Here is a 15,233-nt window from a genome sequence, read left to right as displayed (position 1 = left end):
ACCACCACACTGTGTCCTCTCCGCCCTGGTTCCACCCCTCCTACCTGTCTGGATGAGTATTTCTTCTTTATATCTTTGTTTGCTGGACTTCCACACAGTTTGATTTTCTGGAACTTCTGGTTGTTTCTAGTTTTGAGGTAGTTGTATTTCTTCTTAGTTGTGGAGGGGGACACAGCGTGTCTGTTTACGCCTCCATCTTGGCTGGAAGTCTTTCATTGTGGTTTTGATGTACATTTTCCTAATGATAAGTGTTGAGTATCTTTTTATTTACCTGTTGGCCATTTGGATGTCTCCTTTGGAAAAATATATATTCAGTTACTCCACCCTCAGTTTATCTGCTTTTTTGTTCTATTCAAGCCCTAAAAATATTGAATGAATGATGCCCATCTACATTGGTAAGAGAGAGATCTACTGATTCTAATGATAATCACTTTTGGGAACAGCCTCATAGACACACCCAGAAATCATATTTTATCAGTTATCTGGGTATCACTTAGCCTACTTAAATTACCATAAAATTAACCATCCCACCAAAATCAGACAAGGTCACTCTGAGACCAGGATAAAATGACAGAAAGCAAACCCATTTCATAATGTCCTTAGGACTAAATAAGGTCACTTTGCAGCACACAAGTATCCCTGTCTCTTGCTAAGTGAATGACTACTATTTCTTTACCCAATCATAAAATTGCTCTGGTTCTCTAACAACATCCAATCTGGAGCAACCTCCACTTCATTAGACCTTCTCCCAAGTCACCTAACTAAAGTGCATGTACTATAATTGGTTCTTCCTAACACCCTTTTACTGCGATACCTATAGTCCCTCAGAGTGTGTTCTCCCACACTGCAATGAGAAACCCAGATATTTCAACACCAGCTGTATTCCTGGTGGTCTCTGGCTGAAGGGCATGATGATGCTATAAGGATAGAAATAAATTTTTGCCTGAGAATATTACTTTGTAATAGTAAAATAGAGCTCATAAGAACCACTACATTCAGAAAGAAAGAAAATGTAAGGAAACCAGATGTAAAACCTAATGCACAGAATTTCTGAAGGCACAAGAGAGGGAAAGTGAAGAAAGTAGGTTGGCTGATCAGCATTCTCTTCCTTAATAAAGACTGCAGTTACTGCAAATGACCTCAGAAGGGAGGGGCAGGATGTGCATGTTGGGGGTGGGTGGGCTTAGTCACCAAGCTTGAAGGGCAAAGGGAATGTCAGTTACCTTCTCCATTTGTGCCAGCTGATATACAGACACAGATTCATTTCATTTTCACACCAGTCCTGCAAGGCAGATTTTACCATTCCCACCACTCCCCAACTTGAAAGATGAAGAAATCTGGGCCTACTGAGAAGTCAAAAAAACCATCTTATAACAGAATGAAGCCATGAGCAGTACAGTACCAAGATCTTTGAGACTCTGAAGTTTACAGGCAAGGCTCTACCAATGGCCTCTAAATACTGCCAAATATTTAGGCACCAGTAGAAAGGAACATTTTTAAATGAAGAGCTAAGCTTGGAAAAGTATAATGGAGACTATATTTTTAAAAAAGTCTTATTTTAAAGGTAAGAGATGCAATATTACAACTATTGTTAAATTTGTTTTATTATTTCCTCATTATCAAAGAGTTATTTTCTTTGCTTTCTGAAAAAAAATTTTTTTGGTTAAAATTTCTGAATCAATAGAACCAGCAAACATTGCAGTCTCTGAAGGTAATACTGCTGTATTGAACAAATTTTGTTGTTGAATAAAATAATTTAGAATCTGGTTCACTTGGTATTTTTAAAAATTTGTACTGACCTCATAAACTACTTAATTAAATAATGTTGATAGTACCTTTCATATGATGATATGAGAAGGGTACTTTACCTCTGTGGTTTTCCTCTGCAAAAGGAAGGAAGGAAGGAAGGAAGGAAGCAAGAGCAGATAAACTGAAAGAACAAACAACTAAAAAGCAACTATCCATTCATCAACTTGAGAAATCCATAATCAATGGTTTGGGTTTATCTGTCCTAATCATTAGACTCTTCCATGGAGTTACTAATCACTTAAAAAATCTTCTTTTTATGATATTGTTAGTGAAGTTCTTTCTTAAACCAAATTGTTCTTTCATTTGGGTACTTTGGTTAAAAAATAGATAATTGTAACCATTCTTTTATTTTATCTTACAAGGTTACTGGATGCAATTACCATGTCTGAGTCAGTCATTCTTCGCAGTGTGAAGAAATTTGGAGAGGAGAATCAAGGTTTTGAGTCAGATGGATCATGTAAGTGGCCTTTTTCTCTCACTGTCTGTTGTACAAAGACAAGTTAGAACAAAAGTGGAACAAGCCAGTGAGGTTTCAAGGGGAAGAGAAAATCATCAACAATATGTAGAACTATTATTGAACTTGTTTCTCTCACATAAATGGGTGCTTCTCCCTAGAATCCATATAATGGAATGTCTGAAAGTGTTATGGTAAAAATGTACAAAATAGAGTGAGTGAAGTATCTAATCTATAAATATCTCTTTCCTAGGCAGAGAAGGATTGCTCCAGCATTGGCTATTATTATTCCCTTTATTCATATTGTAATAATTAATTAGAGTAGTACTGTAATTATTCAGTGAGCACTGCTCTGTGAGAGGAACTATACCAGGACTGTGCTGGCCAGAATGGAAGAGGGCTGGTACCTAGGATATGGTGAACACAGAAAATTCTAAGCAAGCCTTATTTTTTTAACAAATCTTATAATTTTACAGGAGAAGAAACTAAGACTTGGATAATTTTTTAAAAACTTCACAAAGATCACATGACTAATAAAAGAGCTGTCATCCTAATCCTGTTCTGTTTCCCAAACCCATAATATTAATCTCTATCTATAATATGATGCCTCTTTACTCTTACTTAAATTAAAATGCTGGAAGAATCAGGATGTGCTCTTCCATGGTAATGGTTGACATTAGCAACTCGGGTTCCTTTCCCTGTGGCTTCCCTACTCCACACCCTTTTACTTTCTACTCTCCATCTGCTCTGACTTATGCTGGGATAACTAACATGTGGCTCAATCCTATGGCTTCTACTGGCATGCAAGTATCAACAGCATCATACTGCATAGTTAATTTGTGGTCTGAATTTTAAATAGATAAGTTCTGATGTTTCTGAAGAACCAAATAGTAAATAAATATTCATTTTATCCGGTGTTAGGGTGGTCAGTGATGTGGGCTGTGAAAATTCACAAAGACAAGAAAATGCAGAGAGCAAAGTTTATATTCACTTTCCAAGAGTGGAAAGGGGCATGGTGTGGAGAGCCACACCAGCATTGAGGGGTGTGAGGTTTGAGCTTTTATTGGATTATAATTGGATTATAAAAGCGTGGGGGGTTGCTATTATGTGGACCCTGGGCTGTTGGGGCATTGCAGCATGGGAGGTTTACAGTGGTTTTGCATAGGCTGCAGTTTGCTCCAATGTTATCTTCTGCCTGTGGCTGTGGGGGTTGGTTAGTCATGTTCTGTTCATGTTTTATAGTAATTTCTAGTCCTGGGGACATAAACTCAGAAGAGCAAAATGGCAGTCATGTTTAACAAGGTCATAGGCCTGCTCGGCAAATGGTGCCATGATGGCAAAGGGCGTTGGCTTTGTCCTTTCACTTGATAATTCAGAAAAATCATATGTTCTTCAGCTAATTTAGAAATGTTGGTCTCCAGTTGGTATTCAGAAGATACATTTCATATCCTAGAGAAAAGTCTAGAAATGTACTCAAGCCAGCAGTCTTAATTCCGAAAGAAGATCTTCTTCATGTATATGTAAGGAGAGAGAGAATAAAAGAAAGGAGAAAAAGCTAATAATCATTTTGCTATCTTTCATGAATAAAAATAATTTATAGTAATTTACTCCAGAGCAAAATTGTTAATGATTTTGTTGCTTTTTGTCATTATTAATGGCCTTATGTATTATTTTTATCTTGACAGATAACAATGATAAGAATTCACGGTAAGTGACTATTTCAACAATGGATCCTTTTTAAAATAACTCTACAATTTTCCTATAAAAGGCACAAAATAGGAAAAAATATTTTTATGTACATTATACTTACTATAAAATGGTATAATCTATTATTTTTCTCTTTAGATCTACTACAATATAATTTGATTTAAAAAGCCTTTTGGAATATCCCTTCTAGACTAGGTCCAAATCTCCCCTTGTAAATTCAGGAACAGCACAGAATTCCAATGTAAACAGTAGAAAACAGAGGAAAAGTTGGACAATTGTGATTTCACGGGTATAAGAGAGGTTCCCAAGCCCCAGATTCTTCTCACAAGCGAATAGAAGAAAACTTAATAGATATTCTTCTTTAGTTTAAGAGTTTAAATTCTCATTTAAAAAAATATCAATTAATTAGCCCTGGCTGGTGTGGCTCAGTGGATTGTGCACTGGCCTGTGAACCAAAGGGTCGCTGGTTCAATTCCCAGTCAGGGCACATGCCTGGGTTGCAGGCCAAGTCCCCAGTTGAGGGCATGCCAGAGACAACCATACATTGATGTTTCTCTCCCTCTCTTTCTCCCTCCCTTCCCCTCTCTCTAAAAATAAATAAAATAAAGTATTTTAAAATAAATAAATACATAAAATAGAAGGCTTAGGCTTTAAAAAAATCAATTAATTATACTTTGACAAGAGGATAAAATTAGATGGAGACTAACTTTGAAGACAGAAGGGAGGTGCCAGGTAAGTTTTTGTAATAGAAGTGGTAGAAAGGAAGAGGTTGAAGGTATTTAAGAAATTTTAAGTAACTCATGGCTGAGGGAGGGGTTGGGTGTGGTGACATTAATTTTGGACTAGGAGTAGTAGGACCAGCCTGGGCCTAAAAGAATCACACTGGGCAGGAGGGAGATGAAAATGGATGTGAATGTAGGTGAAAGGCAATGAGAGAATGAGCTGGAAGTTTGAGCAAGTGCTTTGGTTTTTAGAGAGATGAATCTATCTCCTAAAAGATGTGATAATGTAGAATCAGAAGATAAGAGTGAAAGTTTGATAAAGGTGCTGAGGGGAAAGGAACAATCTCTAGATGGATGAAGTACAGTGTTTGAGCTGAGCTAAGGCTGGGGACCATATTCATTCATTCATTCATTCATTCATTCATTCCACAAATATTAATTGAGTGCCCCACTAGATGTCAAACAGTAAAATTAGTGCTGAGATACAGAAACGAACAAATTAGGCAAAAATCTCTGTCCTTGAGGAGCTTGCATTTTAGTGAGGAAGACATAATACACACCATAAATAAAATATACAGCAAGGTAACTAGTGATGATCTATCATTTTTTTTCTACAAAGGAAAAAGTAAACATGGAATGGAATTATGAACTGATGTGGGGGAAAATTGACATTTTAATGACTTTGATCAGGGAAAGGCCCATTAAGAAGGTGACTTTTGAGGGGAAGTTCTGAAGGAGGTGCAGATATTCGAAGAGACAGTATTCTGACAAGAGGAAATAGCAAGTGCAAATGCCCATGGACAAAGTCAGTAAAGAGACCAGGTGGCTCAGGTGGCAAGAACTGGAATTTAGTAAGAGGAGACGAAGTCAGAGATCCAGTTGGCCAGACCATGGCAGGCCTTGAATGTTTTGTCAGGACTTGTGTTTCTATGCTGAGCTGGAAGAGAAGCTCAGGGCAAGTGAGTGCTAAATGTGGTCTGTGTTTAGCATTTGACTGGAGATGCTGTCTCCTGTTGGCCTAGCAGCCTGATTTCAGGAGAAGAGGGCAAACGCACTGGCTGGATGCAGAAGTGGAATTTCCAAGGAAGGATTTGGGGAAAATGGTTGAGGTTGATGTTGAGAGTGTGGTTCAGTTGGCAGACAGTGGGACCTGGAATTCATTGGAAGAAAGCAAAATCTCGATGAGGTTTAGCAATTGTAAGTAAATGGGGGGCTTAAAGGACTGCATGTCTCAACTGAGATGACAAATATTTGTGGAAGGGGGAAGTGAGAAAATAAAATGCCTGGACTATCCCAGTGTGTGACAGAGTAGAGTAGTTCCTGGTGAAATCAAGGTCCAGGCTGTATCCATGAATGAATGACTCAGCTGAGGTAGAGATTCCTGGAGTTGAGAAGGTCAAAGATGGGTTAAGTGTAACTTTATGAGAAATAAAATAAATAAGAAGTACTAAGGAAATATGATTTTATGGAAAGTATGGGAGGTTGGGGGGAAACTTTTATCATATCAACACTATTTAATGTAGTTGTGAAATTTTTTAAGTGCTAGAAGGACGTGTTAAATTAGCTAATCCAACTACCTCAATTTACCCAGGAGGAAATGTATGTAGAAATAGGTCAAGAGTCAAGGCTGAACTCCAATAGTTATTTTTTATTTCTTTAAAAAAATTGATTATGCTTTTATAGGTCTTCTAATTTGTACCCCTTTGCCCCCTCCACTCAGTGTCCCCCACTCCCTCTGGCGATCCCCCCTCTTTTGTTCACGTCCATGGGTCAGGCATATAAGTTCTTTGGCAACTCCATTTCCTATGCTTGCTCTTAACATTGCCCTGTCTATTCTGTAACTACCAATTTGTACTTCTTAATCCCTTCACCTTGTCCCTCATTCCTCCAGACTCCAATCCGCACTGGCCACCATCCCAATGTTCTTTATACCTATGATTCTGTTTCTATTCTGCTTGTTTGCTTAGTCTGTGCTTAAGGAGTTCATCATCCCCAAACCATTATGATATGAAATGCTAAAAAGACTTACTTAAGAGAAAGAAGATCAAAACTATGACTATTAAAATGGCAATAAATACATAAGCATCAACAATTGAATCCCATAGTTATTTATTAGTATAACAGAAAGTGCAGAGTACTTTTCTTGCAGTGTCTAGGAAAACCTCAATGAAGCTCTACTGAATGTGAGATATAGCTATACTGAAATTTCTAGAAGAGGTAAATCTGAAGAATAAAAGCTTGTTTTTAAGATACCATGTTTGGCAAGAACTTCTCAGCCAGAGGGGGGCTTTTTTTCCTTACTGGAGAATAACTCATAGCCCTGGCCAGTAGCTTAGTTGGTTAGAACATTGTCCTGATACACCAAGGTTGTAGGTTTGATCCTCAGTCAGGGCACATACAGGAACGAACCAATGAATGCATAAATAAGTGGAACAACAGATTGATGTTTCTTTCTCTCCTTTCCTCTCTCTCTAAAATCAATAAACATATCCTTGGATGAGGATTTAAAAAAAGAAGAAGAAAAAGAATGACTCGTAAAATCAACACCTAGGGAGAACTTTTCATTGTTTGGATAGAATGGTCTATAAATCTCTATTTTTTCTTCTTAGGTTACAAAATGAGAAGAAAGATGACAGCAATCAAGTTGCCTTCTTTCAATTGGTAATAAGACTGTGCTGATTTAGGACATAGGTTTTGCAACTATGAATTGTTCAGGTCATGGAGGAAATGTTAAACCGTCAGTCATATTGGCAGGTTTTTAACTATAATGATCACTCTTCCAGTCGTAAGCTTTGTCTATGTGACAACATGCTGATTCACAATTAGAAACATATTGCTGATTAAACACATGAATCCTATTCGGTAGATCAGAGAAGCATCCTGGAAAATAATTACTGAGTTTGTTGTTATTATTTTAATAAGGAAAATCACAGTAATCATATTATGTATATTTATTCTTATGACAAAACTTTAGAAATTCCACAGTATAAGTATTTTCCCCAAATCTGTTAAAAGTGGAGGCATTTCTAGGCACAAATGGGCACTCTTTATTGTTGATATTAGTTCTGGGAGACAATTTATGCGATTGCTGAATGCCCCACACAGCAGGTAAACATGACAACGGCATCAGTGCCAGTGGCTCTTTTCCCCTTAAGTTGTGGACGAGTTGCTAAAAACTTAAGTCGGCTCTTGAGACTTAAAAAAAAGAAAAAGAAAATGTCAGTTCAGAAACCAGGAAAGAAATAATATGGACTGACAATGTAAGAGTCTGATGTTTTAGATAATTAATATACTATTTATACTGGTATGATTAGTGAGAACCCTGTTGTTCATTAAGATAACCCCACAAACTTTAGTGTTGAATACTATTTATCAGAATCGAGTAACTAAAATTAAATAGTCCCCTACCTCTCCTGCTTTTCACCCATAGATGACCTCTGAATCCTTTGTTTTTCAAGTTTCGATTTTCTTCAACAACTGACATTTGGCTGATGTCTGTGGGAGGTATATGTGCATTTCTCCATGGACTAGCCCATCCAGGCGTGCTACTCATTTTTGGCACCATGACAGATGTTTTTATTGACTACGAAACTGAATTACAAGAACTCCAGATCCCTGGAAAAGCATGTGTAAATAATACCATAATGTGGACAAACAGCTCCCTCAACCAGAATGTGACAAATGGAACACGTTGTGGGTAAGCTGCTATTTTTTATTTTTTACTTCTTTTGTTCACATTTTTCATTGTAATTCAAAATGTGTAAAGGGGACTTTTTGACTGAGTTGAAATGATATCTAATATAGAGAAAAACAGGAACATAAATTTACCCATATTTCTACAAATTACTCTGCCTTGAGGTTCTCCTATCTTACTAGGTTTTTAAATCCTAACAAAAAACATAACTGGAAATTGTCCATTCAATACATCACCCAATTAAACCACTTTGTAGACTACAGGCTTGAGGATGAGACTACTAATATGTAATGCTGAAGATGACCCATGAATTTTACTTGAATCCTATGGCGTGTCACATATCCAAAACTTTCTTTTTTTTTCTTTTTCTTTCTTCCTCCCTCCCTCCTATGCCTCCCTCGCCACCTTTCTTTCTCTCTTTCTTTCTCTCTCTCTCTTTATTCCTTCCTTCCTTCCTTCCTTCCTTCCTTCCTTCCTTCCTTCCTTCCTTCCTTCCTTCCTCCCTCCCTCCCTTCCTCCCGCTCTCCCTCCCTCCCTCTCTCCCTTCCTTCCTTTTTTCCTTTTTTCCTTCCTTCCTTTCTTTGTAACTCCTTTCTGTTCCCTAGCTTCTGTGGCTGTGGCTAAAGATCCACTAGATCCCCAGTCTTTTCTCTACAATGGGAATTTCATTACCGTGCTACAGGACTTGGAATAGGGAACACTGGTCTCAGTAGTTCAATTTTTTTTCAAAAGTATTGTGCAGTAGTGCACAGAAAGAAACCATGAAGAATTAACCAGAGCTCACTGTGCTCTTAGCGATCAGGTCAACAGGCTGACTTGTAATCAGTGATTCTGTAGAGTACACAGGTTGACTCATTGTTATGGCACAGACTTTGCAGCCTGCTTCACGCTGCCTCAGGGTCATAACAAGCTTATTTGCATGTATGAAGCCTTACGCTCAGGTTTGAGAACGAAGGGCAGGGCACATCCTGGCTAGAAAGACACTGAACGACTTGCCCAAATGAATTTATATTTTTACCTTCATTTAAAAATGTTTCTACAGGCTTGATTCCATATTATGAAAAATCCTTCTAAATCACTGATTCTTTTCCATAATATTATATATTCTTAGGGTATTTTATTCATTCACCTATTCAACCAAAAACGTTTGAACACCAACTATGAACCAGAAAGTGCCAAGGATATAGTGGTTATATTAAGAGTCATGGTTCTTAGCTCAGATACCATCATTAAATCAATGACCATTCAAATAAATAGGTACAGTAGTTGCAAATTTGCTTAGTGCTGCATAGAAAAGTATAGGATAACATACAATATGCAGAACTGCCCTTTGAAAAATACTAAGTTATTCATTAGAAATACATTTTTTAATGTCTAAATACGTATGTTTCTTTTCTAAATTTAGAAGTAAAATTCAGAACAGTTTGTATAAAAGAGACACTACCTCCTGTGACAGTTTTTTTAAGTAATTTTTGTTAAAGGACAGAGATGAACTGCTTTTTACAGAGTGAAATGGCTATAAAATGTAAAGTTAATCACTCACCTCACCTTTGAAAAAATGTATTCAGACTTTTGTAAGATGTAAATAGACCCAAGTCATTCAAAACACTCATGACGATAAATTTTTTCAAGGGAAAATTCCTGAAAGTATATCTTGCTATGTTTTAAAATTTGGAAATAACTGTTAAGAGGGGCCGAAATGTGAGACCAAGTGCTTATTATTGTTTACTAGATGAATTAAAGAATGAATCTACCTTTAAATCTGCATCGCCAGCATCCATTAGAAAGAAATTCACTGTGGCTACCCACTATTCACACTTTACTCACTCTTATTGGGTCATACACTCTAAGGTGAGCAAATAGTGCAAAGCAAATGGGGCTTTCAGAAATTCACTGGCTTTAACTGAATACGCATGCTACCAAACATATAAACAAATATTTATCCTTTAAAAAAATTCTGTATCTTTTTCAGGACATTCCTTTATGAGGAACTCCTTGGATGAGTTAAATACTTTAATTGTGTTATTATGGTCACTGACATGAATACTGTTACACCTCTGAATTAATATGTTTGTTTAGCTTTTATGTAGAGATCACTGTGAAAATGGAGTTAGGTGGGACAGGGGAGAAGGGAGAGAACATTTTCCTATCTGTAAGTAATTAATATGCCTCCTGAATTACCCAATTCTTTGCAACTTGTTTTCTTGAAAAAAAGTATATCATTAAGAGTATAATTTCTCCACCATTATAATAAGTGTATTAGTCTTGGTCTACACAAGCCAACTCAAAGATTTTATTAACTTAAGCATGCATGTGTAATGGTAAGATCTAGTTTTTCACTTTCATTATATTGTTTCCAAATATCAATTGTAATCTACTGGATGAAATTTGTAGGCTAAAGCCTCTTAAATGGCTTCTTATGAATAATGCTGGAAAGGATTACAGAATATTAGGCCTCCTGATTAGCTTATCAGAATTTAGTTGCTCAAAATAATCAAACAATGAGGTTAAAGAATGAAAGCAGGGAAGTTCGAATATCACAATGCAATTTACTTTAATCCAATTACAGTGTAGAAACTCAAGTGGAAGCCATAGTCTTATAATGAAATCATGGAAGTTACATACCATCATATCTGCCATATTCTATTGGTCACACAGACCAACCCTGGTACAATATGGGAGGGAACTACAAAACAGTGTGATTTCCAGAAGTCAAGAATCATTAGGGGCTTTTTGGAGGCTGACTACCACAGCCATTGGGAAGCTATTGTCCTCAGTTGTCCCACATATGGATGCACTGATGTAGAAATCTAAGTCTCTATTTTCTCTTGGATTTCAGTCTATTTTCTTAGCAAAGTGCATTCATTCAAGCACTCTTTTGAAGTCAGAAACTTTAAAACCATACACTTAAAAACAGTTTTATTGAGATACAATTCACATACCATATAATTCACACATTTAACGTGCACAAACTAGTGGTTTTTAATATATTCACCGAGCTGTGTATCCATCATCACAATCAATTTTAGAACATTTTCATTACCATAAAAAGAAACTATTCCCTTAGCTGTCACTCCCTAATTCCCCACCCTCTCTCAGCCCTAGACAACTGCTAATCTATTTTATATCTCTATAGATTAACCAAGTCTGGATACTTCACATAAATGAAACCATGCAATGTGTGATTCTTTGTGACTAGTTTCTTTAAATTAACATAAAGTTTTCAAGGCTCATCCATTTTGTGTCATGAATTAGTACTTTATTTCTTTTTATTTATGAGTAATATTCCATTATATGGATATTTATTCAGTTATCATGATGGACATTTGTGTTGTTTCTACTTTGTGGTTATTATATATAATGCTGCTATAACCAGTTTTATATAAAGTTTTGTGTGGATCTATGTTTTAATTTCTCTTGAGTATACACCTCTGAGTGGAATTGTTGGGTTATATGGTAACTCTATGTTAAACCATTTGAGGGACTGCCAGACTTTTTCAAAGTGATCATTACATTTTATATTCCCATTAACAGTGTACGGGAGATCCAATATCTTCGCATCCTCACCAACACTTGTTATTTTATATATTTTTATTGTAGCTCTTGTGGGATGAATAACAGTCCCCAAAGATATCCAGGTCCTAATCTCTGGAATGTATAAATATGACCCTGTGTAATGTTATTTTATTATTGATTTAGAAGTGTTCTTGTATTCTAGATACATGTCCTTTATCAAATATATGGTTTGCAGAATTTTTCTTTCATTCTTTAGGTTGTCTTTTCACTCTCTGAATGATTTTTTAAATACTGAAGTTTTTTCATGTTAATGATGTACTATTTATTTATTTTGTCCTTGGTTGCTTGTGATTTTGGTGTCATATCTAAAAAACCATTGCTAAACCCAAGGTCATGAAGATTTATACCTGTGTTTTCTTTTAAGAGTTTTAGAATTTTGCTCTTATATTTAGACCAATGCTCTACTTTGAGTAAGCTTTTGAATATGGTATTTGGTAGGGACCCAACTCGGTTCCTTGCCACAGCGATAGCCAGTAGTCCCAGCATTATTTGTTGGAAAGACTATGCTTTCCTCATTGGATAGTCTTGGAACTCTTGTCAAAATCAGTTTACCATAATGGTGAGGATTTATTTCTGGACTCAATTCTACCATTTGGTATGTCTGTCTTTATGTTAGTAACATACTGTTTTGATTACTGAAGTTTCATGGTAAGTTTTGAAATCAGAAAGTGTGAGTCTTCTAACTTTGTTCTTTGTTTTCAAGATTGTTTTGGTCGAGCCCTTTGTATTTTCATACGAATTTAAACATCAGTAGAGAAGTCAGCTGGGATTTTGACAAGGATTGTGTTGAATCTGTAGACCTATTTGGGGAGTATTGCCATCTTAGTAAAATTAAGTCTTTTGATTCATAAATATGGAATGTCTTTCCATATATTTAGGTCTTCCTTAATTTCTTTCAACAATATTTTGTAGTTTTCAGAATATAAAGTTTGTACTTGTTTTTGTTAAATTTATTGCTAAGTGTTTTATTCTTTCTGATGTTATTGTAAATTGAGTTGTGTTAATTTTATTTTCAGTTTGCTCACTACTACTACACAGAAAAACAATTAATTTTGCATATTGATCTTGTAACCTACAACTTTGCTAAATTATTTATTAGTTCTAACAGGTTTTTAGTTTCATTTTTATGATTTTCTATGCAAGATAATGTCATCTGTGAATAGAGATTACTGTACTTTTCCTTTCCAACCTAGATCTCTTTTGTTTTATTTTCTTACCTAATTACTCTGATCAAAACCTCCAGTTCAGTGCTGAATAAAAGTGGTAGTGCACACATTCCTTGCCTTGTTCCTAATCTTAAGAGGAAAGCATTCTGTCTTGACCATTGAGTATGCTATCAGTTGTGAGATTTTCATAATGTCTTTTTTAAGTAAGTGAAGTTCCCTTCTATTCCTAGTTTGTTGAGTGTTAAGGGTGTTGAATTTTGTCAAATGCTTCTTTTGTATCTATTAAGATGGTTATATGGTTTCTGTCTGTTTTAATACTAATGAGATATGTCACATTGATTGATTAAAACATCCTTGTACTCCTGGGATACTGATCCATATTTTTTTCTTGTGATGTCTTTGTCTGCTTATGGTATCAGGTAATACTGATATCAAAGAATGAATGAGTTGAGAAGTGTTTTCTTCTATTTTATTTTTTGGAAAAGTTTGTGAAGAGCTGGTATTATTTCTTTAAACGTTTGGTAGAATTTATCAATGAAAACTTCTAACCTTGGGTTTTTCTTTGTTGAAAAGTTTTAAATTATTGATTCAATCTCTTTACCTGTTATAGATCTAGTCTGATGTCTTATTCCTTTTTGCATTAGTTTCAGTAATTTTGTGCTCTTTAAGAATTTTTGGTTTTCATTCAAATTATCTAACTTGTTGGCATACAGTTGTTACAAGTATTTGCTTATAATTCTTTTAAATACTCTAGTCATTAGGAATATCTCTCTTTCATTTCTAATTCTTAACTATTTGAATCTTCTATATTTTTTTCTTGATCTATCTAGCTAAAGGTTTATTAATTTGGTTTATCTTTATGAAGATAAGCAACCAGCAGTTGAGAGAATATGAGAAAGATAAAAGATAGAAAAACAATACAAGAAATCAATAAAACAAAGAGCTGATTCTTTGAAGAGATCAATGAAATTGACAAGCCTTTAGCAAAGCTGACAAAGAAAAAAGGGAGAAGACACAATTACGAATATTAGGAATGAAGGCTGAGATTACTACAGATCTTGCAAACATCTAAAGAATAACAGGGAACTACTATAAACAAATCTACACACTTAAATTTGACAATTTGGAGAAATAAACTCATTGCTGGAAAACACAAACTACCACAGTTCATCCAATTTAATATAAGTAATTTGAATAGTCCTAACTATTAAATAAATTGAATTAGGAATTAGAAAACTCCAAACAAAAAAGGAAATCTCCAGGCCCATATGTCTTCACTGTAGAATTCTACCTATGTTTAAAGAATGATAACCCAATTTTATACATTATTTTCCAGATAATAGGAGGGGACACATCCCAATTCATTTTATGAAGGTAATATCACCCTGGTACCCAAACCAGGTAAAGATAGTATAAAAAAGAACACACAGATTACTATCCCCTCATGAATATAGATGCAAAATCTTTTAAAAAATTACCAAATAGAATTCAGCAATATACAAAAAGAATTGCATGCCATAACCAAGTGGGCTATATTCCAGAGAAACAAAGCTGGTTCAATACTTGAAAAAAGTCAATGTTATCTACCATGGTAACAAGCTAATAAAGAAAACCACATGATCATCTCCATAGATGGAGAAAAAGCATTTGAAAATTCAATATCTATTCATGATGAAGCTCCTCAATTTTAAAAAGAACATCTACAAAAAATCCAATAGCTAACATACTTAATAGTAAAAGATTGAATGCCTTCTCCCAAAGATTGGAAACAAGGTAAGGATGTATGTTCTTACTTCTGTTATTTAATATAGTGCTTAAAGTTCTAGCCTGTGCAATAAGGAAAGAAAAAGGTGAAAAAAACAAACAAATCCTGATATAATACTTAACACTATTGAACTGTATACTTAATAATGTTTGAGGTAGGAAGAATTGTTACATGCTTTTTTACTGTAATCAAAAAATTTGAAGATGTACAGGAAGAAATTTAACTATCTTTATCAGTAGATGACTTGATTTTCAACACAGAAAATTCCAAAGAATCTACGATGATCTAGAACCAATAAGTGAGTTCAGCAAAATCATAGAATACCAGATAAACATACAAA

At 35.3% G+C, this 15,233-nt stretch overlaps 1 protein-coding gene across 1 annotated transcript in view; it reads left to right on the top strand.

Moving 5' to 3' along the window:
* The first annotated feature begins 2,177 nt into the window (after positions 1 to 2,177).
* ABCB11 (ATP binding cassette subfamily B member 11) overlaps positions 2,178 to 15,233 on the top strand; it is an 80,309-nt gene continuing 67,253 nt past the window's right edge. The window contains exons 1-4 of the mRNA XM_090280521.1: positions 2,178 to 2,266; positions 3,949 to 3,970; positions 7,302 to 7,353; positions 8,151 to 8,389. Of these exons, the coding sequence (XP_090136647.1) occupies positions 2,191 to 2,266; positions 3,949 to 3,970; positions 7,302 to 7,353; positions 8,151 to 8,389 (389 nt within the window). The 5' untranslated portion in view covers positions 2,178 to 2,190. The remainder of the gene's footprint in view (positions 2,267 to 3,948; positions 3,971 to 7,301; positions 7,354 to 8,150; positions 8,390 to 15,233) is intronic.

The sequence above is a fragment of the Furipterus horrens genome, unplaced genomic scaffold, assembly GCF_987537825.1.
Source record: "Furipterus horrens unplaced genomic scaffold, mFurHor1.1.pri manual_scaffold_1, whole genome shotgun sequence".
NCBI classification, from domain to species: domain Eukaryota; kingdom Metazoa; phylum Chordata; class Mammalia; order Chiroptera; family Furipteridae; genus Furipterus; species Furipterus horrens.
This window is presented reverse-complemented; position numbering and strand designations above follow the sequence as displayed.